This window comes from Alligator mississippiensis, chromosome 2, assembly GCF_030867095.1.
Source record: "Alligator mississippiensis isolate rAllMis1 chromosome 2, rAllMis1, whole genome shotgun sequence".
Classification (NCBI taxonomy): Eukaryota; Metazoa; Chordata; order Crocodylia; family Alligatoridae; genus Alligator; species Alligator mississippiensis.
In genome coordinates this window covers 140524462-140549881 of record NC_081825.1, presented here as the reverse complement: position 1 = coordinate 140549881, position 25420 = coordinate 140524462, and the positions used below count along the sequence as shown (strand labels likewise).

At 41.1% G+C, this 25420-nt stretch overlaps 2 protein-coding genes across 2 annotated transcripts in view; one reads left to right on the top strand and one right to left on the bottom strand.

Annotated features, from left to right (window-relative positions):
- Positions 1 to 160: 160 nt before the first annotated feature.
- POLR2B (RNA polymerase II subunit B) lies at positions 161 to 24322 on the top strand. The gene is made up of 25 exons (XM_006264106.4): positions 161 to 291; positions 1138 to 1210; positions 1721 to 1871; positions 6533 to 6645; positions 7223 to 7442; positions 8815 to 8973; positions 10561 to 10725; positions 11902 to 12098; positions 12806 to 12925; positions 13821 to 14007; positions 14347 to 14490; positions 15611 to 15750; positions 15835 to 15946; positions 16292 to 16446; positions 16746 to 16944; positions 17115 to 17283; positions 17719 to 17815; positions 19986 to 20080; positions 20418 to 20668; positions 20764 to 20853; positions 21099 to 21206; positions 21770 to 21883; positions 21996 to 22156; positions 22639 to 22834; positions 24039 to 24322. The coding sequence occupies exons 1-25, from the start codon at positions 273 to 275 to the stop codon at positions 24126 to 24128; spliced, it is 3525 nt and encodes a 1174-aa protein (XP_006264168.1). The 5' UTR covers positions 161 to 272; the 3' UTR covers positions 24129 to 24322.
- The window catches only part of IGFBP7 (insulin like growth factor binding protein 7), a 39506-nt gene continuing 38404 nt past the window's right edge, over positions 24319 to 25420 (bottom strand). The window contains exon 5 of the mRNA XM_059722213.1: positions 24319 to 24506. Coding sequence (XP_059578196.1) covers positions 24487 to 24506 — 20 coding nt within the window. The 3' untranslated portion in view covers positions 24319 to 24486. The remainder of the gene's footprint in view (positions 24507 to 25420) is intronic.

Below are 25420 nucleotides of genomic sequence, written 5' to 3'. Positions count from 1 at the left end.
ACAGCGCATGCGCGCATACCAAAGCTTTCCCCTTCCCGTTTCTCTCTGGTGGGCGGAGCTCAAAGGCTCGGTTTCTTGCTCAGCCGTAGTACCGACCCGGAAGTAACGCAAGGACGTAACGTAGCCCGCGGAACTGCGACCGGGGAATTGGCGCAGCCGCAGTGCTCCCAGCGCATGCGCACTCCCTGCTCGGCTGTCTGGGGAGCCGGTGGCGCGCCGCTGCTTTCTTTGCTTGTCTTGTTCCGAGCTGTCCCCTCGCCCCAACCGCCGCCATGTACGACGCGGACGAGGGTGAGTGCGCCGCGCGGGCGGGGGGAGCACCGGGGCCCACTCTTGCCTCAGTCGGGGGGAGGCCTGTTCCGTTCCGGGGCGGGGAAGAGAACGTGGGTTTGCTCTGCGCCCCCCCTCCCCTCCCCTGGCGCATCGTGCGCCCGCAAACCTGTGCAGAACGCAGCGACTTCTGGGGGGAGGTTGGAACTCGTGCACCTTCAAGGCTTTCAAAGGGCAGCCTGCCAAACAGGAGTAGAGCAGAGCTGACACTGCTTCGCTTCAGGGAGCTGCCACATGTAGTGTGCCAGATGCAATAGGGGCTCCCCACCATCCAAAGCCGCCTGGGGATGGGGTTGCTCCTGCAAGTCGGGGTCACACAGGACTGGCCTAGTGTTTTTTCCCCTGGTCAAGAATCAGTGGCAGCGAGGAGCCAGTGTTTTCTGAGGGGCTGTGGCATCGGAAGAAAGAAATGCCAAAAGGTGGAGAGCTGGTGATGTTGAGTGGGTTGCCAGGGCGGGCATTGTTTTTCTTGGATGTGGGCCCCTGAAGGGGCATCCTAGCTATCAGAAGCAGGGAGCCTCCAGCCCCTTCCCTCAGTCTTTGCATTGAGTTCAGACTGACTTGCTGGTATTCACCTTTTACTGGTATTCACCATACCATTGCCTTTTCCTCCTTTCTATTAAGGACCAATGGACGAATAAAGACTTCTGTATTCAATTTGAAATACAGGGCAATGTAGCCTTGCCTGTTGTATTAAGTTCATTGGAAAGCTGTATGTAAATAAGTTTTTTTTTCTGCTAATGGATATCCAGTGTATGGACACATGATAATTCTTAGTCTGATTTCAGTGTTTTGCGTTCTTGTCAGATATGCAATATGATGAAGACGATGATGAAATCACTCCTGACTTGTGGCAAGAAGCATGCTGGATTGTTATTAGGTAACTTTCTGAAACTTAAATAAGGCATTTTGGTAGTAGTTGAGGTTGACCTTCTGATATGATACATTTCATCTGGAATTAGATGGAAATTCCAGAACTGCGTCTAGAATCATAAATGCTGTCACTTTAAGAATACAAGACCAGCTGAAAAGCGGTACACAGCTGCTTTATGTGTAAATTGCCAAAGATTAGTTGTTTTGCAATTCTGTGTCTGGTTAATGGGGAAGATAGTTGTGGGAACTCGGTGCAGTTTTTTTTCCTTAGGATACACTTAGTTTACATGTTAGATCCTGTTCTGTGTCCTGGCAATTCCTCTTGGAAGGGCCATATTTGAATACTCTGTTAGGAGAAGAAAATAAACAAATTCATTTCATATTTCAGTGATTGGTTTTGAAGAGACAGTACATATTTTGTGGATTTTTAAACATGGCTTCCAAAGTATCATATTTTGTTTAAAAAAAATAAAAATTCTTGTTCAGTAACTGAATGTACATTGTTTTTTCCCCTAAGCTCCTACTTTGATGAGAAGGGCTTGGTCCGACAGCAGCTGGATTCTTTTGATGAGTTCATCCAGATGTCTGTACAGAGAATTGTTGAAGATGCACCGCCTATTGATCTACAAGCTGAAGCTCAGCATGCTACAGGAGAAGTGGAAGAGCCGGTAAGAGGAGACCTTGTAGAGTCTCATTGTTTTTCAGGTGTACTGACTAAAATAGTATTTACCTCAATCAGCTGATATTACTCTTGTTTCACAAGAATGGAAATGCTAGTTCTGTTTCATCTTTTAACTGTGTATTTCTGCAGTGCATAAAGTCTCCTGCCACTTGGAAAGTTACTGTGTCCTGCTACTTCTTTTTTTCTTTCATCAGAAGACCAAGAATACAGTTAAATGGCTGTAGCAGCAGGCTCTCAGTTACTGCGATGTCATACAATTGCAAGGAAATATGTTATTGACAGAGGACAGTTAGAATGAGCAAGTAATCAAACGTAAGATTGAAAGGCTGGTCCAGAATCTCAATATTCTGTTGGTTAGGAACCTTCTAATTAACAGCTTACACTTATTTACGGATAATTTATACCCGTGTGTTCTTGTAGGTTAGTATTGTTAGATGAAGGCTGAATGGGAATCAGACTGCTGTTTTGCTAAATCGAGCAAGCCAATCAAACTTCCTTTTCCTCTTAGGTGAGGTGTGTCTCAATTTCCCTGTGAGTAGAGAGCCTATGAGGAACAGAAACAAGATCTAATTAGTAAAGACGGTTTTCTCTTAAAGGTTAAGTGCTATAGGGATAAATTACAAATTGCCAAAGTCAGTTTGAGTTAGATGTTGCAAAGGATGTTAAAACAGATAGCAAGAGGTTTTGTATGTGTACATGTGGATCCCACTCATGGTAGCTAAAAGCTCATTTAAGTAAAGACTTTGGAACTGGCAAATCAAGCTAAGCGTTTGACCTAGAAAGCTGACACCAGAGGTTAGTTAGTGACGTTTAAATTGAGCCACTGTTAACTGCCTTAAATAGTTCAGCTATTGGAAATCTGTCATAGAATGCTGCCAAAGCATTTTCTGGTGTAGCAGAGTAAGCTGTAATATTATGTAGAGGGGCAGTCCTAGTTTTAAGCCTGTGAAGCTAAACAGCCTTTGGGTTTGCTACCAAAGGCAAGTGGCTTGGCTCCTCTGCATTTACATTTTGCCCTGCGTACTGCTACAGAAAAGTTATAGAATCAGAAAATTAGGGTTGGAAGGAACCTCAGGAGATCATCTGGTCCAACCCCCTGCAAGTTCTAGTGATACCCAAGGAGTGCAATTTTGTTTCTCAGGAAAAAATACCCACAGTTAAGTGGGTGTATTCATATGTAAATACAATACCACTTTAAAAATGGAATTAGGGTGTGCTACCAGAAAAGACAGGGGGATTATACCTTAGCCCAGTATTGCTCACCATATCTCACCAGATTCCTCACAGTGATCCTTTGTGTTGGTTATGCTTGACTTGCATAACCAATTTTCATATGTCAGTGAATCCACTGCACAGGAAGTACATCAGCCTTCAGTTCCTGGCATCTGAAAATCATTACTGAGTTTCAAAATGCTCCACTTAGACCAGGGGTAGGCAACCCCTGGCATGTGTGCCATTGTGTGGCATGTGAAGCCATTTTGGTCGGCATGAACACCTCTGGGCGGATGGTGGGGGAGCCATGAGAGGCCGAATCCTTGTTGTGGCAGTGCAGCCCCAATCCCATCCCTGCTGTCAGCCCCAAGGCACACATGCATCCACTGCCAGCACCAAGCTGGGCTAGGGCTCTGTGGACTCCTGTGCAGCTGCTTGCAGCCTCCTTGCCATCTGCTGCAAGCAGCTGGGGCTCTACGGTAGGTGGCAAGGGCCTCCCCAGAGCCTGGGTTGGCTTTGGCAGGCAGCCTGGAGGCTGTAAGCAGCTATATCAGGGTCTGTGGAGCCAGACACAGCTAGTTGCAGGCGGCAGGTGCATGCATGCCTCGGGATGGGTGGCAGGGAAGATCAGCTGGGGCCGCACTGCCACAATAAGGATTAGGCCCTTCATGGTTCCCCTGCTGTCTGCTTCGGCACGCCAACATCTTGTAAATCCAGGTTGTGGGTGTTTTTGGCACCCTGACTTAACCCTTTCTGCTGCCCCTAGCGTAATTAATAAAGTGTGTGTCTGGCAATGGGGCCACATGGACACTTGTACGAAACAACTTTTTCTTCAGTAACTCATTCTTTGGGATGTTTTATACGTGAAAATCCTCCAAAGCTTGTCTTCTGCATTCTAATCTAGAAAGAAGCTGAGTGGCGATTATTGGCCCAATCTTTGTGTCTGAAGAGTGGTGATCTTGAGGGCATGCAGTATGTGTCGCATCTAACAATTTCTTGTGGCTAGTTGTACGTTCACCATGAGTGAGGTCTATATAGACAGAACATCTCGAAGAATTAGTTGACTAATCAAAGATAAATTAATCCAAGCAACAATTGTCCTAACTTAATGTGGAGGTTGATGATATTGTCTTTGAACAACTGGAGCTTTATTTGAGAAACATGACTCTCAGTTGAGGTAAAAGGAATGTATTGCTTCAGGATCTTATTTCTATGAGGTTTAAAATAAAACTACAGTAGAATGATTTTCGAAAAATTTTAATTGCTGAAAGACGTATTTTCTCATACTTTCATTCAGAGTAACAGGTAAAGACTTCTGTGGAAAGCAAAGCCTTTAAATATGATTGGGATGTGTATTATACAGATACCTTTTTCCAAAAGGAAAATTGTATCAATTAGTAAGAATTGGAATATAAATCTTTTTCATTCATAAATTTGCTACTGTTGAGCTATAGCAAATCAATGTGAACAAGATATACGTTTAAAAGAATCATTACATTCTGTTGTTTAATAGACATTTGCATTTAACAGACTTAGAAACTGTCAAATCATTTTTGAAACGGATGGTCACAATGTGAAACCTGAAAGGTCATGATTTTAAATACAGTACTTAACATATTTGGAACAGCGTCTTTCTGCCTTGTCTGTATTCCCAGGTCAGTTGAATACACATCTGACTTTGGCATGGGCAAACTAATAAGGAGAGTTGTTACTTTAGGCATGAAGAACAGCTTACACCTTTTTGAAAGCTGTTCCCCCCCCCCCCTATTTCTCTTCCTAAGAAACTGCTATATCTTAGTATTAAATAGGTAGGATAGTTCATATGAGAGCTTTATACGGAGAGGAAATTGGAAGAGGATGCTGCTGCATAGAGGAAACCCCTTGGAGTTTTGTCACTCTGACCTCACTCCTAATGTGTCGCTGTCCTTGCCTGCAAGATGTTAGGGTGTTTCAAATTTTTGTCCAAACTCGACAGTATGTAGTGTCCTCAGATGCTGAAGTGATAAGCCCTAGAAGAAGAATACAAGTATGATTAGAATATTACTGGCTTTGTGGTGTTGAGGAATCCCAGGAATTTTGCTTTTGAGTTGGAATTTTTTGCAGCTGGTCGAGCAGTGGTAGAATTCACGATACTGTGTGCTGCAGCTCAGATTTTTAAACTTTGTTTCCTTTCTGGTCCAATAAACGTGGATACTCTTTAGGAAATTATTTTGTTTCCAAGAATTAATTATGTGATTTCATTGTACAGTACCAGGCAGTAAAATATATCATTTAGCAAATGTATACTTATCCATAAGCAGAATCTAGAGATGAGGATGACCTCTAAGGTAGGGATGTAAATATTGATTTAAAAAAAATAACTTTTTAACCTCCTTTAAAGATATAGCTTAAACGGTTAACCGATAACATACCTAGTCCTGGCTGTGGGGTGCAGAGCCCTGGGTCAGTGCCTGTGCCACCCCACCTTGCCATCGGGCTGCAGCCATCTGTCTAGAGTCGCGCAGGGACACAACTGCTGCTGGGAGCCACTCCCCAGGGCCTTTGACAGGGAGGGGAGGAGGCGGAGGTAATCCCTGCCAGACACCACAGCCTATGTGAAGTCACAGGCAGCAGCAGCAAGCCAGGATCTATCCCAGCATGCAGGAAGGGAGGGAGCAGACTAGCTTTGGGTACTAATTTCCCTCCCCTCTGCCTGTCCTGCCACCTTCCTGTTCCTGAGGCACCAAGCACCACTTCCCTTCTCTGCCAGACTGCACCCTGCACTAAACATTAACCGGTAATGCATTAGTGGTATAAATATACTTTTTGTTTAAATGTTTAACCTTTCACATCCCTACTTTTAGGCCACCTAGCCTGCTTCTCCCATTAGTGTTCTCAACACAAGCTAGCGTAGGATTGTTTCCTACACTGTTTTTCCTGTGATTTGTCAGTTTATCATTCATAAATATCACTAATGCCCCCATCAGTTCTGACACTAATGCATGTTTAAATATATTAAATTGTCAGAAAACATTTCCTTGGCTTCCTAATCTTTCCCTGTGTTATTCTATTAGTTTGAGTAAATAACCTTTTATCATGCCAGGTTCCTTTTTACTATTTTAACTCTTCAGTTATTTGTTGGTGGTTATGTCTTTTTACCTGGATTTCCCTTCCTCCCAATAACTGAATCATGTTTAAGGCAAACTGTGTTGAATCTTTCCCTATAAATAAACCTGTCCAGACTTCTGCGTTAATCCCAACTATGAGTGTGCCCTACATCTTTGTGTTACTGAGGTCAAGGAGTTGTTAAAACTGTAATTTCGCGTATCGTGATTTAGAAGAACTAGTTCTTCCGTGTGTGAAGTGCTTCTGTATTGTATGTGTATTAAATGAACTCTTAAGCTCACACACTTGTAATGTGGCTTACCATACTGATTCAGATTGTTTTATTTTCAGCCACGATATCTTCTGAAGTTTGAACAGATTTACCTCTCCAAACCTACGCACTGGGAAAGAGATGGTGCACCTTCACCCATGATGCCCAATGAAGCCAGACTGAGAAACCTTACGTAAGAGAAAATGACTAGTCACATGATAGATATTGTGTCTGTCTTATTTTCTTGAATTTTAAGCATATTCTGTAAATCTAGGAATTGCTGTCTTACCTAAAATCTAGCCCAAGATATTTTTAAATACAAAAGATGTTTCAAATTCATGAGAGTACATAACACTAGCAGTATTTGGAATAACTTTTTATCAGTGTCTTGTTTAATCCTTTTTAGAGCAGTCATTCTCAACTGAGCTGACAGAGCACTTGGGTGCTGTGGAGTGCTGTGCAATATTAGCACTGATGGATATGTAAACATCTAGACAATTCACGAGATAATACCAGAAATTTCAAATAGCAGTTCAAAGCGTCAAATATAATCCGTCCTGTTGTGGCCTTCCTGAGTTGGTTGCAACAGAAAAATTGCTGGATTATTTTTCTGCAATCAGAAACCTGAGTGAAATTATTTTTTTGAAACAGTGTGCTGCTAAATTCAGAAAAGTTATGGAGGGGTGCCTTGAGTATAAAATGGTTGAGAACCACTGCTCTAGAGTATGTAATCTTGGTGTGGAAACACTGTAAAATTTTCTTTTCAATAGGTATTCTGCCCCCTTGTATGTGGACATAACTAAAACAGTTATTAAAGAAGGAGAGGACCAGTTACAGACACAGCATCAGAAAACATTTATTGGAAAAATTCCTATTATGTTGCGTTCAACATACTGCTTATTGAATGGCTTGACTGATCGTGATCTTTGTGAGTTGAATGAATGTCCTCTTGACCCTGGTGGCTACTTCATTATTAATGGATCAGAAAAGGTAAAGAATAATATTTTGCATGAAAAATTTGAGTGGGGGAAAAAAAATTAGCATTGTACACTGAAGGGGCTTCTGCTCTAGGCATGAACATTTTTTCTCTCAGTGTTTTCCTGCAGTAGTGTGGAGTTCTTATTCTCCTGTAAAAATCCCTGAGCACTTATTTTACTTCTATAGACTCTCATGAAGTCCTGCTGATCCACCATTTTTGTCTGCTACGACACCTGTTCCTCTCTGCCATCAGTTTTGAAACTGTTTTACCTGGAATACTACTGAATGTCTTGGCCACGCACACACAAGCAGGGGTGTGTGCTTACAGTGGCACAAATTTATGCCGCTACTTTTTGCTGCAGTGCACAACCGTGCTGAGGCACCCTGTGCCTCAGCCAGCCACTGAGTGACATATGGAGATGGGGGAGCAGGCAACTCAGGACTGCCTGCTCTCTTGTCCCTATATGCTGTGGAGCTCCTGTGCTGTCCCACCCTGTGCTCCAGGTGGCTGCTCCCTGGCTGGCTGGGGTGCAGCGTGTCTCAGCACGGGGGCTCTGCTGCAGAGGCCCCACACTGAGGCATGTGGAGCCACCATGTTGAGGCACCCTGCGCCCCAGTCAGCCACAGAACAGCTGGTTGGGGCGCAGTGTGCCTCAAGACGAGAGGAGCCAGCCTAGGGCTGTCTGATCTCCTGGCTTGAGGCACAATGCAACCCAGCCAGCTGGGGAACAGAGTGCCACAGCACAGGGGCTCTGCAGCAGGCAGAGATGAGCTACCTGCTTCTCCATCTCTTCATTTGTCCCAGCACATGCCACTTTGGCGAGCTTTACACCGCTTTTCTTCTGGGGTTTTTTTTTAAATTTTTTTGCTACCAGGAAATCCCGGTGTGCAAATTTTGCCCCGGCACTGCAAATTAGCAGCACTGCACACAATTAACATGCAACGTGCAGCTTGTGGCACCACATACTGCACGTGCCTGCACATCTGGATCCGGGCCTTGTGCTTTTTTTTCCCCACCCCCTTTTTGGTACTGGAGGTGGGTCTGCTTCGGAAGGTGGCCAACTAACTTCCTTGTTGGTTAGTTTTATGCATTTGTTTTAGTGATGGAAAAAGTTTTTTGCTCCAGTTCTGAAGAACCGACTTACAGGAGGATCTGTTCCTTTTTGCGTCTCACCCATCAGTTATTGTCAATTCTGTTTTCTCTGCACCTGTGCAGATCCACTGAAGACCCTAAAACCATACAGCTGTTGTCTTGGATATAATTTTGGTTTGCAGAACCTTTTCTTCTGGTGTGATGACAAAAATAATCTAATTTGACCGTTAGGGCTGGTAATTAAGCATAATTTTTATTTGGTTATTTACTAGCATTTTGTTTTCCATATAGGTTCTGATTGCTCAAGAGAAAATGGCTACAAACACAGTGTATGTGTTTGCAAAGAAAGACTCAAAATATGCTTACACGGGAGAATGTAGATCCTGTCTAGAGAATTCTTCTCGACCAACAAGTACAATATGGGTTAGCATGCTGGCCAGAGGTGGGCAGGTATGCGTAACCAACAGTTTAATAACAACTTTTTTGTTGCTTGGGCTTATATTTTCTCACATTTTTTAGGAGTTATTTTTGCTGTGTAATAGCTCATGCTGTTTACATTTGGGTTTTTGCAAAAATTGTGTTGGATGTAACATATTGCCACCCACCAACCCTTACCTGAGAACATATTACTAAATGTTCAAACTAATGGGTTTTGCATTAGGAACAGTTGGAAAAATATTGAATTCAGTTGCCAAATAGATGGAAGAAGGGTATGGTGAGTTGGAGGGGGAATTAATTCAGGTTTCCTGAAACAGGAATTTGTGGAGAATCTCGTCAGACAAGGTTCCTTGGGTGAATTTGATATCTTTTATTAGACCAACCCAAATGGTTGGAGAATAGTTATTAAGCAAGCTTTCGGGTTCAAAAACCCTTCATCAGGCTAAGGAAGTTTCAGCAGCTGGTGTGTGCTCTTCCTGGATGGAATGAAAAGTAAAGAAGCCAGGGGCTGGGCTGGGCTGGGGAGTCAGTTGCCAGGCAGATTATAATGTATCAAAAATTCAATGTCTATGTTTAGTCCATGATCTCTAGTATCCAGCAGGTTGATGAAATGGAATAGGCTCGTCTCTGGGAAGTGTTGTGTAAGTTTCCCTTCTTTCTCTCTTTCCAGGAGAATCTAGTGACACTTTGCTTGTACACAAACAAATCTACATTTTGGGTTTTGGAAGCTTTCTTTTTTCTTTCTTTTTTTAAAAAAAGATAATGACTAGATTCCTAAGGGGACTTGGGTGTCATTTGCAGAACTGAGATGATGCCCCAGTGCCTGTAGCTTAGTTAATGGCATGCCTACCTGAGATGAGTCCTAATTCAGGACAGGAAGGTGCCCTAATCAGTATGCTGTAGAGTATCTCTCGCCCACAAACAAATACCAAAGTATGTTACAAATTGGGCAGGGAGAGAGAAGCTCTTCTAGGATGATCAAGGGAATTGAGAACCTATCTAATAAGAAGCAAAAGGAAGGTTGAGGTGGGAAAACATGATTGTTTTTTGTAAATGCATAATGGGTCAGCATAAAGGAGAACAGCTGCTGAGGCAAAAGAAAAATGTTTGCCTGGGTGCGTGTGTGTGTAAACAGGCCATAATTTAGTTTAGGCTGGAAATTAGAAGGGTTTTATCAGAGAAATGAAGTTCTGGAACTTCTTTTCAATAGTAGGAGGCAAAAAAAGGAAGCTAGATCTTAGGTGGAGCTGTGATAAGAAGCAGCTTGACTTGAACCCAGGAGGTTATTCCAGTCCTGTATTCCTTTTGATACTCCAGCTTGGTGGTTAGGGCACTGTTCCTGGGAGGTGGGAGAGACCTCCGTTCAAACCTGCATACTAGATCAGGTGGAGAAGAGATACAAGCCTGGAATTTCCTCACCTCAAATGAGTTCCCTAGCCAGTGTTCAATGGGCATAAGGGAAGGCATTCTCAGCATCATTTTAAGGTTCAAAATTGTGGCTAGCATGAATAAGTGAATCATTTGAAATGACAGAAAAAGTTTCAAGTTTTTAATGATAAATGCATTCAAGGTTAATCTGTTTTTTTTTCTACCATTTAGGGTGCCAAGAAGAGTGCTATAGGTCAGCGCATTGTTGCAACATTACCCTATATCAAGCAGGAAGTGCCCATTATCATTGTTTTCCGTGCATTAGGTTTTGTATCTGACAGAGACATTTTAGAGCACATCATTTATGATTTTGAAGATCCTGAGATGATGGAAATGGTAATGTACATTACATAATGAAATAAATATGTGATCACTCAACATTAAAGTATGTTTGTCTGAAGTGTGATTCCTTTTACTGTGGTAACAATGCCTTGTTCACACCTGGATTTTTACTGTTTGGATCTTACTTTTTTTTCTTTTATTATATTGAGTAAAATCAGTTATCTGCCAAAAACAATTTTGGTGCTTATATAAGTGAACAAATCGATTGTTGGAGACTAGAAGAGACCTGGCTTATCTTCACTTAATCTGAAATCAGTGACTAAACTCCTGCTTTCAGTGAAACAGTTACAAGCTCCATGTGTGTTTGAAGTATGGAGTAGTCTAGGGATCTTTGTGACAGGTGAAAATCTATAATGTATGTGCCTCTTTCAGTTATGAAGATGACTGAAAAGCCATACTTAAATTCAGTAATGAAAACTTGGCTTTTAAAGTTCTATCGTTGATTGTGCTAGAAGTATCATAAGAAAGGCTAATGTTTGTAGTGACTCTTGTCAGGGTAGCTAATGGGCTGGATCTGGCCTGTGAAGTTGCTTTATCTGGCTTGCCAAGCTATTGGCACGTCAGAAACTTTTGGGGGCATGGCTGTTGGTGGGTATGGCCTGCTGCACAATTCAGAGCCCTGGGGACCTAGTGAACATGGCAATTGGTGGCAGGGAGCACACACAAGCTGTGTAAAGCAGCCCTGAGTTGCCCTGTGCGTGCCTGGCCCACCACTATTTGTATGCTCCTGCCATGGCAAGTGACCAACTGACCTGAAGATGCCTGCTGTACTTCCCCCAGGGTGGCTGCAGGGTCCAGCCCATGAGGAATCCTGCAGTCTGGATCTGGCCTGGGGCCACAGAGTTTCACACCCCTCATTTAAGCCAGTACAACACTGGTAAAGGGGAGATGGTTTAATATACCAATTTTTCTTGTGACCAAAATTATTCTGTGGACATACCAATGTATTTTGAGGTCTTACTCTTGAATATATGAATAACTTGCTGTCCCCACTCCCCAAAGAAAGGTGTCACAATGCTATAGTTAACACTGAAAAATATTTAGAAATTGTATTTGAGTTTGCTTCAGAGCTAGAAATCTCTGAATAGAATTCACAAACTGTGCTTACATAATTGACACCTTGAACCATCAATGGATGCTTTATGGTTTTGCTGATTTGTGTACTTTTAGGTCAAACCTTCCTTGGACGAAGCATTTGTCATCCAGGAACAGAATGTTGCATTAAACTTCATCGGCTCAAGAGGTGCAAAGCCAGGTGTTACTAAAGAGAAAAGAATTAAGTATGCAAAAGAAGTCTTACAGAAAGAAATGCTTCCACATGTTGGCGTCAGTGACTTTTGTGAAACGAAAAAGGCCTATTTTCTGGGGTATGTCAGTTTGTCTTAAATGTTCTGTCACCCATCTGAAAGGAGCACGGGCAACTCTGGTTCAAAGTTTAGTTTACTTATTTATGAAATACAAGAACTAGTTGACAGATTCCCCTGTACATTTGCAGTTCCAAACTTGTGGCAGTAGATCCTTACCAAGTGTCCTTTGGTTCAACTACACTTTCAAGCTAATAAGCGAGCAAAAAATAAATGACACAAGTAGTGAAAATCTGCTTGTGGTATTAGTGATATAAGAGGTAGATGCTTCACTTTTTTTGGATTGACAGTGTACTACCTATGCAGAGGATTGCCAAAAGGCCATGTAGTATATTTGAATATTTTAAAACTATTTGGGTGCTGCCATCTTGTTCCCTGCATATTGATGTGGAAGAGGAGTCCCTGACGCAAGAGACTTTAATTCTGTGCCCATGTGCAGCTGTGTTCAGTTTATTCGGGCCAGTATACTGGCTCTCTCAGTCAAGGTGCACTCCCAAAGTGGGGCAGGGTTTTTTTTAATTCTAATTTTAGCTGTAATCATCTAACTTAGCACTGGATTTCTAGGGCTTGTGTTTATTAAATTTAGAACTGTAGTAGGTCATTTGATCTGGAATTGACAGTTATAGGATATGGTCTTTTTTGTGTTGATTAAAACAACTGTTCTTGGTGATGAATGTCTGACTAATTAAAACATCTTTTATTTTTATTAGGTACATGGTTCATAGATTATTACTGGCAGCTCTGGGCAGAAGAGAACTTGATGACAGAGATCATTACGGCAACAAAAGACTGGATCTTGCTGGGCCTTTGTTAGCTTTTTTGTTCAGAGGGTAAACAAAACAAATTCCTTCTTTGTATTTAAGAGTATCCTAATACAGAAAAAGCATTTTTGTGGAGTTTTTCTAATCTCATATAATAGTTATTGGAAGCATAAAAATTGCCCAGACTAAGGCAAACCATTGGTTTGTCAAGGCAGATGCTAACTATTGTCTGAGGCAAGGTAACAAATTCCTCAGAAGGTGCAAGATGTTTCTTCGGAGTGACACTTACAGAGTAAACCTTGCATAAGAAAGATCTCAGCAGAAGGCACATCTTGATTGCCATATGCCCCGAAACATTAGGGTTGAGATTTCTATTTATGTTGTCTATGGTAACCAGACAGCATCTGTTATCCATATAAAAAACTTGAATCCTTTTTAAGAATCTGGCTAAGCGGGATTTGCCTTGGTTTTCCTGTATTCTATTTCGAGGTATTCTCCACAGAACATTTTTCTAAACTGACTTTTTGATAATACTGTATTTACTTGAATGCAAGACGACTTTGAATTTAAGAAGACTCCTCAGTAATGAGATTCTGTACATGGAAAACATAAATTTGTTAAATTTTTCCATGTATAGAATCTAATTTTTGGAGGTAATCTTAAATTTGTTCCCCTTGCTGCTGCAGCAAGGCAGGTGATTGGCTGGGGGAGGGGGTAGGCAGGCAGGCAACAGGGGATATAGGTGGCTTAATCTCCTACTCCTTGCCCCCTGGTGCCTGTGTCCTGACACCTGCTCCCTCCCCCCTGCATGGTACCTGCATGTCCCCAGCTTGTACTTATCCAAGAGGAGGCTCCCCATGTTGAATGGGGGGAAAAAACTTTGTTTTGGATTTGAGTAAATATGGTATTGAACTGCTGTAGTATTGGTTGCTACAATTATATTTTCTGGTTGTTTCTTTAACAGAATGTTTAAGAATTTACTGAAAGAGGTGCGGATATATGCACAAAAATTTATTGACAGAGGAAAAGATTTCAACTTGGAACTGGCAATTAAAACCAGGATAATTTCAGATGGTCTGAAGTATTCGCTAGCAACTGGAAATTGGGGTGATCAAAAGAAAGCTCACCAGGCCCGAGCAGGAGTATCTCAGGTAATGTAGTTAGGCAGGTGTTGTCTAGGCTGGGGTAACTCCTATACTCTAGGGTTTGTGCTGGTATGAAAATGTAAAAACTCAGATTTCTAGGCAATAATACCAGCAAAAGTGTAAACACTGACCTGAAATGAGTGTGATGACCTGAAAGACTTGCCATCTGTCTTTCATTTCTTCTTTGAAAGGCATAAAAATAAAGATGGCTGTCAGTTTAAATAGTAGTTAACCCATCGTTTCAATAGCCATTCAGTAATAAATAAGGCAGAGTGATTAGAAATGAGTTTGGGGATGAAGAGTATTGCTTGGGTGTATGATTTAAAAACTCTCTATTGTATGCAGGTGTTAAATCGCTTGACCTTTGCATCCACACTTTCCCACTTGCGGCGCTTGAATTCTCCTATTGGTAGAGATGGTAAATTAGCAAAGCCCAGGCAACTACACAACACGCTGTGGGGAATGGTCTGCCCTGCTGAGACACCAGAGGTAACAATTCATTCAAACTAATATAAAGTATATTTGCTTTCATTTGTGTATGTCATTTAATAGCTAGTTTTCTTGCAATAGATCACTTGAGTTATTTTTAGTGTTTTCTAGGATTTCATATATCATCGATAATCTGTAGTGATGTCATAAGAATTTGTAATAAAGTAGTTACAAGTTGAGGTGCACTGATATATTGATTCATATTGTATTGGCCCCAGTGAAAGGAAAATTGACATTATTGGCCAAAACAAGTCAATTGCCAATGTGGCCAGTAATGTCACTGATGTATGCTGCATGCATGTATGCAGCTGCAGCATGTGCATGTCCAGGAATGTAGCCTGGCAGCTTGGAGAGCAGTGTCTGGCCAGTAAGTTTGTGGGGGGGAAGGGGCTTGGTCAGGGGGCAGATCAAAGCCCCCACAGTGAAGGAGGGAGTGAGACTGGGGCAGGGGTGTGGGATGGAGCTTCGGGCAGCTTGTCCAAGGGGCATGGGGGGCTTAGAGGGGAGGACAAGCCCTGGCTGCTGCGCACACCACCAGGGGAGGCATGGGGAGCATGTGCCCCCTGGATTTGTGTGTGAGGTGAGGGCGGGCTGGGGCCCAGGACTGCGCTGGCCTCTTCTTGGCAGGAGGTCTGGGCTGGGGCTGTGCTTGGGGTGGGTGGCAGCAGCAGTGGGAAGAGAGCTACAGTGAATTTTGGGGTGGATGTAGCCAGCCCACCCTTACCCCATGTACAGATCCAGGGGACGCACATCCCCCAGGGGTGTGTGCAGTGGTGGGAGCCACCTATGGCTCTGCCCCAGCCCTACTCCCTCCCTCACTGTGGGGGGGGGGGGGGGGCCTCAATCTGCGCCCCCCCCCCCCCCCCCCCCCAAAAAAAAAAAAAAACTTAACAGCTGGCTGCTGCTCTCAGAGCTGTGCAGCTGCATACAGGCAGTCAAATTGGTTTTGGTCGATATGACTGGTTAATAATTGGCCATTGGTATTGGCCAAAAAAATGGTGCACTCCTACTTACAAGTCCACTAGAACTTCCTTGTATAAGGTTTTTGGAAACTCTGATCTTTTTCTTTTTTTGAAGACATGTTGGTTTGAAAAACAAACAAAACATTCTCTGTGTTTAGGGCCATGCAGTAGGACTTGTGAAGAATTTAGCCCTTATGGCTTACATTTCCGTGGGGTCTCAGCCATCCCCAATTCTGGAATTTTTAGAAGAATGGAGTATGGAAAATCTGGAAGAAATCTCTCCAGCAGCCATTGCAGAGTATGTATGAATTTGGGTTTCTAAATTAAACTTTTCATCCAAAAAGAGCTTTTCTAAGTATCCTTTGGCTTTTTTGTTTCACAGTGCCACCAAGATATTTGTTAATGGCTGCTGGGTAGGAATACACAAAGATCCAGAACAGCTTATGAATACACTGAGAAAACTACGTCGTCAGATGGACATCATTGTGTCAGAGGTAAATTTTCCACATTAATTTTGAAGTTCTGGCTGCAAAAATGGTGCGTAATAGGCATGATACCCCTTTGAAGGTGTCAAATACCTTTATCAGAAATTCTTAGTGATTGGGAAGCCAGTGCACATTTTAAGGAGGGATCAGCTTAAAAAAAATGCTCTTTTTCATGTTGGACCTCTGATACCGTGACCTTAAACTGCATTGCTTGACAAACACTGAAAGGCTTCCAGTTTAGAGAACTTCTTGTAAGAAATCCTACTTGCATGTGCTTTTGACGCTTACCCATCGCAACAGTTTATTGAAAGGCTCCACTGTGTATACCCATTGTTTTGCATCTTGCTTCCATAGGTCTCCATGATTCGGGATATTAGAGAGCGAGAAATTCGTATCTATACTGATGCTGGCAGAATCTGCCGGCCGCTTTTAATTGTGGAAAAGCAAAAGTTGCTGTTGAAGAAGAGGCATATTGACCAACTGAAAGAACGGGAGTATAACAACTACAGGTAGGAAATCTCCAGAAATACAAGAAGAGAGGTAAGCAGCTCTAGTTTGCTTTCAAACTTCTCAGAGTTTGTTTGAAACTAGTTGAAGCTGTAACCTCCTTTGAGTTAAACTGGAGGACTCTGCAAAGTATTCTGCAGCATGTTGCTTTTTGCAAGGCACTGTGATTTATACTATTGCTTTGGTTTATATAATAACTGTTTTCAAATAAGTCCTTGTTTTTTGATGGTGCTAGTGAAATCTGTATTACACTGTATTTGGGATTTAAGGTATTGATCATTAAGGTAACTTGGTTGTTTAGTTGGCAGGATCTTGTGGCCAGTGGTGTAGTAGAATACATTGATACTCTAGAAGAAGAAACTGTGATGCTGGCAATGACTCCGGATGATTTACAAGAGAAAGGAGTTGCATATTGTTCAACTTACACCCACTGTGAAATTCACCCATCCATGATACTAGGAGTATGTGCATCCATTATTCCTTTTCCAGATCACAACCAGGTTAGTAACACCACTTTTTTGGTTGTCTTGGTTTTGAAATTAAGTAGAATAAATATAATTAGTGTAATATACTAGAAATAGAAATTAAAGGTACCTATTGTGCACAGACATGTATGTCCATGAAGAGTTTAATGGGTATGTTTTTACTTCTACTTTTCTTGTCCTTATAGTCTCCTAGGAACACATACCAGTCTGCTATGGGTAAACAGGCAATGGGAGTTTATATCACAAATTTTCATGTTCGTATGGATACGCTAGCCCATGTACTATATTATCCTCAAAAACCACTTGTGACTACACGTTCTATGGAGTACTTGCGATTTAGAGAGCTGCCAGCAGGTATGTTGTATATTGTTAGGCAAACCTAAAACATAAAATTTACAAAAATAACACTATTTAAAGGCTTCAGTATAACTTCCGGTGATTCATACTGTCTTTAGTGACCATCAACTTGAAGGCAGTACTACTGAGCTATTAGTATAGATGCTGAGGACCAGGTGTACAGTCTTGAACAAAATCAAACCAGAAGCAATCAGCTCTTGGGAAGGATGTTTCATATTGGTATTTGCTAAATCATCCACAAGGGGTCACTGTTGTATCGATGAAGGCTCTAGTTTGCTGTGTACTTAAGTTTGCATTTATTCAATATCAAATCTTGTTTTGTGCGTTTGTCATGAAGCTTTTTCTTAATAAATGGCAGAGCATTGTAAATCTTGAGTGAAGAAATTATTCCTGTATGGTCTGCCTGTCCTAATTGTCCTAATGTATTTACAGGTATCAACTCCATCGTGGCTATTGCCTCGTATACTGGATATAATCAAGAAGATTCGGTCATTATGAATCGATCAGCTGTTGATAGAGGGTTTTTCAGGTATAGCTTTGAACTGTAGAAAATTACTTCATTTGATTTTACTAAATTGAAGACAGTTCTTTCACCGTCTTTATTCAGCTGTGTAACAGACGTGCATATCTTTCCAAAGCCTCTGGACAAATGTTTACTGTTAAGGGGCAGAGTTGTACTTTTTGACATACTGCCAAGAAGGGGTGACAGCCTGTTCAAAATGCACAGTAAGCCTTTTTTCCCTAAAAAGATTTTTCCAATGTTAAAACTACCACAAGATGCAGAAATAACCTTTTCAGTAAATAAACAGGGATGTTCTTCAATGACATGCTTTCCCAACCAGCTTTTTTCCTACTCTTATTCTGTGGGTATGTCTACACATTCATTAATGTGCTGTAGTTGCTGCTAAATCAGTGCGCAGTAACGTGCACTACTGTTCAGTAGCACTGGCACATGGGGTTTTTCAGATGGTAACTGTGCAGTAGCTTAATGTAGCTTATTAGCACTGGTTTTGCCCAGCACTCTACTACGCAGTTAATTAGGCCACTGTGCAGTGTTTCGTGTAGATGTACTCACTGAATTTGAATCTTCTTATAAGTGCATTTAAATGTAAGATGATTTGGATTTCACTGCTTTGATTCTAGGCATTATGACTTCATGGTATAATTCAGTCGCTAGCCTGTATGGAGGATTGTTTAAACCAAATTTTCAGACAAGCAACATCAATTATAGGCATATAACAATTGATAGGGGTATAAGCTTTCTGTGCTATAACTTGCATCTGCATGCTTCTTCAGTGAAATCATAGTAGCTTTAATGTTGTTTCATTTAGCATTAAAGTTAGTTGTTTAACTCACTTTTGCTAAGGGTACATGAAGATGCATCTTGTATCGTAATAACTGATGCACATTCTTGACTGGCTACTCTTCCACCTGGTTAAAAATGACATAACTTTTAGGGATGTAAAAGATTAAACAATTAACCGTTTAACTCAGGGTTGGGCAATTATTTTGGGCGGAGGGCCGCTTACTGAGTTTTGGCAAGCCATTGGGGGCCACATGACAGGCAGCCAGGGGCAGATAAATATTAATTTTCTAAATGTTTTAGGGGCCCCACGGGCCAGATAGAATGGCCTGGTGGGCCACATCTGGCCCATGGGCTGCACTTTGACCACCCCTGGTTAAATTAATTTAAGTGCAATGATTACTGGTTATCTCACTAGTTATTGTTTAGTGCCAAGGTCAGATGCAGTCTGGCAGGGAAGTGGGGGAGGAAAAGGGAAGCCATGCAGTGCCCCAGCGGGAACAGGAATGTGATAGGGCAGGTAGGAGGGAGGAAGGAGCGAGGAGGAAGATGGTGGGAGAGCTGCGATGGGCCTGATCCATGTCGTAGTGCAGCTTGAGCCTCTTCCCTACTGTCAGCCTTGAGCTGCACATGCCAAGCAAAATGCCTTTGTGTCATGCTCTGGCACGTGTGCTGGGGGTTGCCAGCCCCTGCCAAATGTGAGTGACATCTTTGAAGATAAGATTGGGAGTGTACACTTGTTACAATAGCACTTGTGTGCTTGGTGCCTCTGAAATATACAAATAAAGGCATAGCCCATGCCCTAAGAACACTTGCAAGTAAAAGGCAAGGAAAGAGATGCACCTTGACTTGTTATCAAGGTGGTTGTAATCTGTTGCAGTAGTTTTTCAGCCTGTGATATGCGGACCCCTCAGGGTCTGCAGACTAAGGGGTCCACGAAAGATAACTGCGATCCATCAAATATGTGAATACCCACACTTACAATTCAAAGGTGCCCATACCTTCATTTGAAATTTTTTAGGGGTCTGCAAATGATAACAGGTTGAAAATCTCTGATCTATAGGAATAACAGGGGCTTTTTTAAAGGTATATAGGGCATGCTGAGGTCCCAGGGGCCAGCACATACTCATAGGCAGCTTGGCACCACCTGAGAAGAGACTATAGAAGTCATTGTAGTGTTCTGCATTATCAGTAATCTCTGGGGAGGTCTGGTTTATCAATAGCAAGTTGATGCTTGGGACCAAAGTATTCTTTCTTGCTTGTGTATCATTATTGGTAACTTTGGTTATATGGTCTTGTGAGATTTGCATGTGGTTCTGGTGCAGTTGAGATTACACAACTTAAAAAAGCAGTGCTGGTCTCAGTACTCAAGATTCTTTATAAAACTTTATTTCAGGTCTGTGTTTTATCGGTCATACAAAGAACAAGAGTCCAAGAAAGGCTTTGACCAAGAAGAAGTTTTTGAAAAACCTACACGTGAAACTTGCCAGGGTAAGACATGCTGACAGATAGGAGAGAAAAGGCTGTGATTAGTACTCAGACTTCACTAGGCAGAGTTGTTTGTTAACATTATTTGACCCTTTATTGCACGAAAAAAAAAAACTATGCTGAGAAATTTCATCCATTTTATTCTATCAGTTGGTATGTTTTGAGTACTCCAGAGCATCTATATTGAAGTCTACAGTTGATAACATGGTATGAGTTCATAACACTAGAGTCTGGGACAAAATACAAATGTGAAGTCTGCTAGTCTGAGAACACAATACTTACTCTTGTGTGGAACTGTTTTGAAGGGTGTTGCAATCTGAATTTAGTTGTCTTTCTTCAGGTATGAGGCATGCCATCTATGACAAATTAGATGATGATGGTTTGATAGCACCTGGTGTACGTGTGTCAGGAGATGATGTCATCATAGGCAAAACAGTAACTCTGCCAGAGAATGAAGATGAACTGGAAAGCACTAACAGACGTTTCACAAAAAGAGACTGCAGCACTTTCCTACGAACTAGCGAGACTGGTATTGTAGATCAGGTCATGGTTACTCTCAATCAGGAAGGATACAAGTTTTGCAAAATTAGGGTAAGTGCAGGTCTGGGTGTCTTCTGGCTAACACTTTTTTTTTCCTTGTGGAGTTTTTTTTTTGTTATTGATCTGCTGTCTTTCGTCACCTCTAGGTGCGTTCTGTTAGAATCCCGCAAATTGGTGATAAATTTGCTAGTAGACATGGTCAGAAAGGAACCTGTGGTATCCAGTATAGACAAGAGGTAGTGACTTTTTTTTTCCTTCCTGTACTTGTATTTTTGATTTTACACTGGAACCTCCTTGCAAGAGTGAATTGCTTGTGGTTACTTATCCTTAACATAGAGCTTTAAAATTTAGTTTGAATTTTATGCACTTCCAAACACACGCTCCTTCAAGTCCTGTATGCATTTCTTAAATACACATCTTAGTCCAAACGGCATTTTGTTGAAAAACTAGGGGTACTGAGTACCATTCTCTTTTACTTTAGGATATGCCTTTCACATGTGAAGGTATCACACCTGACATCATCATCAACCCCCATGCCATTCCTTCTCGTATGACAATTGGTCACTTGATCGAATGCCTTCAAGGGAAGGTAAGGAGAATGATTTGCTTCATGAAGTAAAATAGGAGGAACCTCAACTAAATTTCCTTTATCTCTTGGAAAAGCTTGTAGTCCTTGTTGTTTGTTTGTTAACACAATAAAGGATGCCAGTTGAGTTCCCAGTTACTGAGCCTGTAGAAAACCAAAAATACAGTAGCCACCAAGGGTGTTTCCTGAAGACAAGTTCAGTGGGTGAAAATACAGTGTGCTTTTTATAGTAGTTCTTTGTGGCTTTTATTTACAGAACCACTTTACAAGCATAACTAACCCTAAGAAGTCCTGTAGATGTTCCTTTACCCATGAAACAAAAATGGGTAACAGTTTGGTTAATGGGAGTGTATGTAAAAACAAAGGTTTACAGATAGTTTTGAAAAAAACAGATACATAATTTTAAAGTTAGATACTGTTCTGAGCATTGAGTCATTGTATTTCAACAGTGAAAAGTTTGCCTTTTCAAGTAGTTTTGAGTCTAGTTTGATCACTTCTTTGGGTGCACATAAATGAGTCTTGCAAGCAAAGATCTCTGTGAAGTTTCCTGTTTTTTCCTCCCATAGGTATCAGCAAACAAGGGAGAAATTGGTGATGCTACACCTTTTAATGATGCTGTCAATGTGCAGAAGATTTCCAATTTGTTATCAGATTATGGCTATCATCTGAGAGGAAATGAGGTATAATGCTCAAAATGCCAATTCTGCATCTTTCATTCCTTTTGATAAATTTCTTTCTTAGTATGTATAGTTAAACTGATGCTTCACTAGTTCTGCTTGTGCTTACTTTCAGGTTCTTTATAATGGTTTCACTGGTCGCAAAATCACGTCACAAATCTTCATTGGTCCTACTTACTACCAGCGGCTGAAACACATGGTAGATGATAAAATCCATTCTCGTGCCAGAGGGCCAATTCAGATCCTTAACAGACAGCCCATGGAAGGTAGATCACGGTAAGAATATTTATTGGCTTTTGATTTGATTAGCTTCCACAAAGTCACATGCCTGTGTTGCTCAGATGGGAAGAAATTGGCTGCATCAGCTGTGCACCTATGACTTAATTGGCTTATTGAATAACTGTCTGTGTAAATCAGATTTTGGTGTACTTGAGTTTGGACAAGTATGGCATGACTTAAGTCATTTGTAACAGAATATCAATATAGAGTTATGCTTTGGCTGATGATTGCCTGAGCACTGTTGACATCTGTTTAAGCTTTTTTTAGCCATGTGACTGGGGGCTTCAGCAGTTATAAATGCCTCTTGATGTCCCCCCAGTAGTCTTGGAGAGAAAGTGATTTATGCCTAGCTTTCTGAGTACATTCCCCCCCGCCTATCACACTGTAGATGTTCATCTACTGAATGGTTGCTGTATTTGTAACTGGAAGCTCTGCTTTTTAACTTCATGGCAAAATATCCTATCACTTTTCGCCCGCAGTGATGGTGGCCTTCGTTTTGGAGAAATGGAGCGTGATTGTCAGATTGCTCATGGAGCAGCTCAGTTTTTAAGAGAGAGGTTGTTTGAAGCTTCAGATCCATACCAAGTTCATGTTTGCAATCTCTGTGGAATAATGGCAATAGCCAACACCAGGACACATACGTATGAGTGCAGGGGATGTCGTAATAAAACACAAGTATGTATGGATTTCATCTGCTAAGATTGCTAGCAGTTAGGCAAATATTTTTTTTTTAAATGGTGATTGGTGGGGTAGAAGAGACAGTAATGGTTAAACGTGCAATAAATGCAAGCTTGTTTAAATAATGATAGGGCATTCTATGAGTTTGAGTCGATTTGGATGCTTCCCTCTGTCCTAGGGAGTTCTGACTGTTTATAAAATCCTTAAATGAAATTTCCAGCCAATGTTGCGCTAGGCCAGGGTTGTTGTTTCCATATAACTTAACTAAAAGAGAACTAAATCTCAGCTTCTTGAAAAAAAATAACTGATACAGTAAAACTCAGGAAGAACATCAATTCCATTGGTTGGCCACTCTGCTATAATCATTCAGAGCAGTCTATTAAGTTTGGGTTATAAGGAAATAACTTACATAAATGTCATATTTAAGGTGCTAATTTCTGGTTGGAGTTACTTGCATACTGCTCTTGTAAATCTAAATTAATGTGCTTTGTTATTATTTAGAGCTATTTTCTTAAAGGAGTGATGGAACAGATGAGTAAAATTATTGAAGGCAGTTATTTTTGTATGTACTGCTGACTTCTGAAATGCAAGCTATTGCTTTTGTTGCTACTAATGAGTTGCGTGCAGAAAATCTTAACTACATTTTAATGCAGTTGATAAGGCAACATTTGTGTATACTCATATTTCCTTCTTGTTAAATGGTTATGGAGACAATTAAGTTTTATAATATGGTGGTTCTTAAAAAATAATCACAAGCTTTGAATTTTAAATATGAAATCTTGTACTTAAGCATAAATTTCAGACAGTTGTTTACCTTACCTCAGTGTTTTCTTGCAGCTGTTAAACAGAGCTTAATTTTCTAGCAATATACAGTCAATATACTGAATTAAACTATCTTAAACAAGAATGTAAGATAGGAGATTTCTTACTCTATAGATTTTTAACCTCTTGAAAAATAAATTACAAACACTGTTCCTGTATTAATCTGATCTCTGTAGACACTTAAATAAAGGAGTGTTTTACTTCTTGCCATGGAGTTTGACGAGTTGTAGGTTTCAGATTTGTCACTGAAGAGTGGTCAAATTTAACTTTGAAGCACTGGACCAATAATTTGTAAATTGTTCCCGCTGCATTGTGATTTACCCAGTTGGTTGGTCTTCACTTGACTACTTTATAGTAAACTTATTTATTTTCTTTCCAGATTTCCTTGGTGCGAATGCCATACGCCTGTAAACTCCTCTTCCAAGAGCTAATGTCAATGAGTATTGCACCTCGTATGATGAGTGTTTAGCCTTCAGAAGGTTTTGTTTTAATTGACATTGCATACGTGGAAGCTGTGGTTCTAATGTACTTGCCGTTCAGCATCCAAAATGTTTTAAAACGGTGCATGTTTTGTGTGAGAGCCTAGTTTGTATTTCCTAATGCCTTGTTTAATGATGTTGAGCTTTACTTTTTGTAAATAGAAATAAAAAGATTTGTAGTCCATTGTGAATCCTGTTTATTTGTATGTTTGCAAAGTGTGAAAGCAAAACAATATTAGAAGGCTGAATGAATGGGGACAGGGAACTGATTATTGCGCTGGAAAAGCCTAGTGACTGCAGCTTTCCAAATTGCTAACTTAAACTGTGCATGAATGATAGTCCTCTGTGTCACAGCTCTGCACCATCATCTGCAAAAAGAGAAACAATAGTTATGCTGTGTCATAATTACAAGAAAATAACATTGCAGATAGTCCAATATTAATAGTAGTGCCTTTTCTGATAGACTTAAATGGGGAAGTAACTCATTGCTGAGATTATTAGAACATTTCCCAATGGCTAAGTATTTGGTCATTTAGACTACTTGGGTGTTATTGGTCATGAACTGTCAAATACCCTGTCAAAATCAATAGCCCTTATTTACTTCCTTTCCAATATTTGTAGACATTGTCAGCTCATAGCCTATTGCTAACATAATGAAATATTTTTGCTCCCGTTTTAAGTTCTTCCTACTTACAAGGTGAGGAGTTGCAGTATTTTTGGCATATTATGTGAGGAGAAATTAAAATACCTAGTGCCTGCTTTGAGGTCATATTATCAAGGCTGTTCCATGCCATAATCTAGCAGTAGCATTCCCCTCAAAAAGCAGTAAATGCTTATCACATCCTTGACCTGCATAAGTATTTGCAATTCTGTACTTCTTTAAGAGTGAAACATTGAGTGCACGTGCCCTTAGCATTTGTGTTTAACATTCACAACAGGGGACACACACTGTGGCTAAAAACCAGAAAGTTTAGCCAAAGTATGTAAGTTGTGTTAATATTTGACTTGAACCTCTTCAGTACATAATTGACATTGGGAGTTGTTTTATGCTCTTGTTCCACTGCTGGGAACTTCTCTTTTTTTTAATGCATCTTCCAGCTGCTCAGGGCCATTTCATTTGAGTGAACTGAGATTTCATTGAGTTTCTGAATAACTGGTGTGTGCAACAGTGATAAGGCCTGGCAAAGAGGAGGAGCAAGGCTATTGGGATTAAACCTATTGGTAAAACAGCATTGTGCAGTTCTTGAAAGTGTTTTTGAAGCCCTCTCATACAATTCTAAGG

What these genes read in the sequence shown, in the direction of transcription:
- POLR2B (XM_006264106.4), top strand. An exon ending in TGCTGGCCAGAGGTGGGCAG is followed by an intron (nt 8,974 to 10,560) that starts GTATGCGTAACC and finishes TCTACCATTTAG; the next exon opens with GGTGCCAAGAAGAGTGCTAT. An exon ending in GTATCCAGTATAGACAAGAG is followed by an intron (nt 20,854 to 21,098) that starts GTAGTGACTTTT and finishes CTTTTACTTTAG; the next exon opens with GATATGCCTTTCACATGTGA.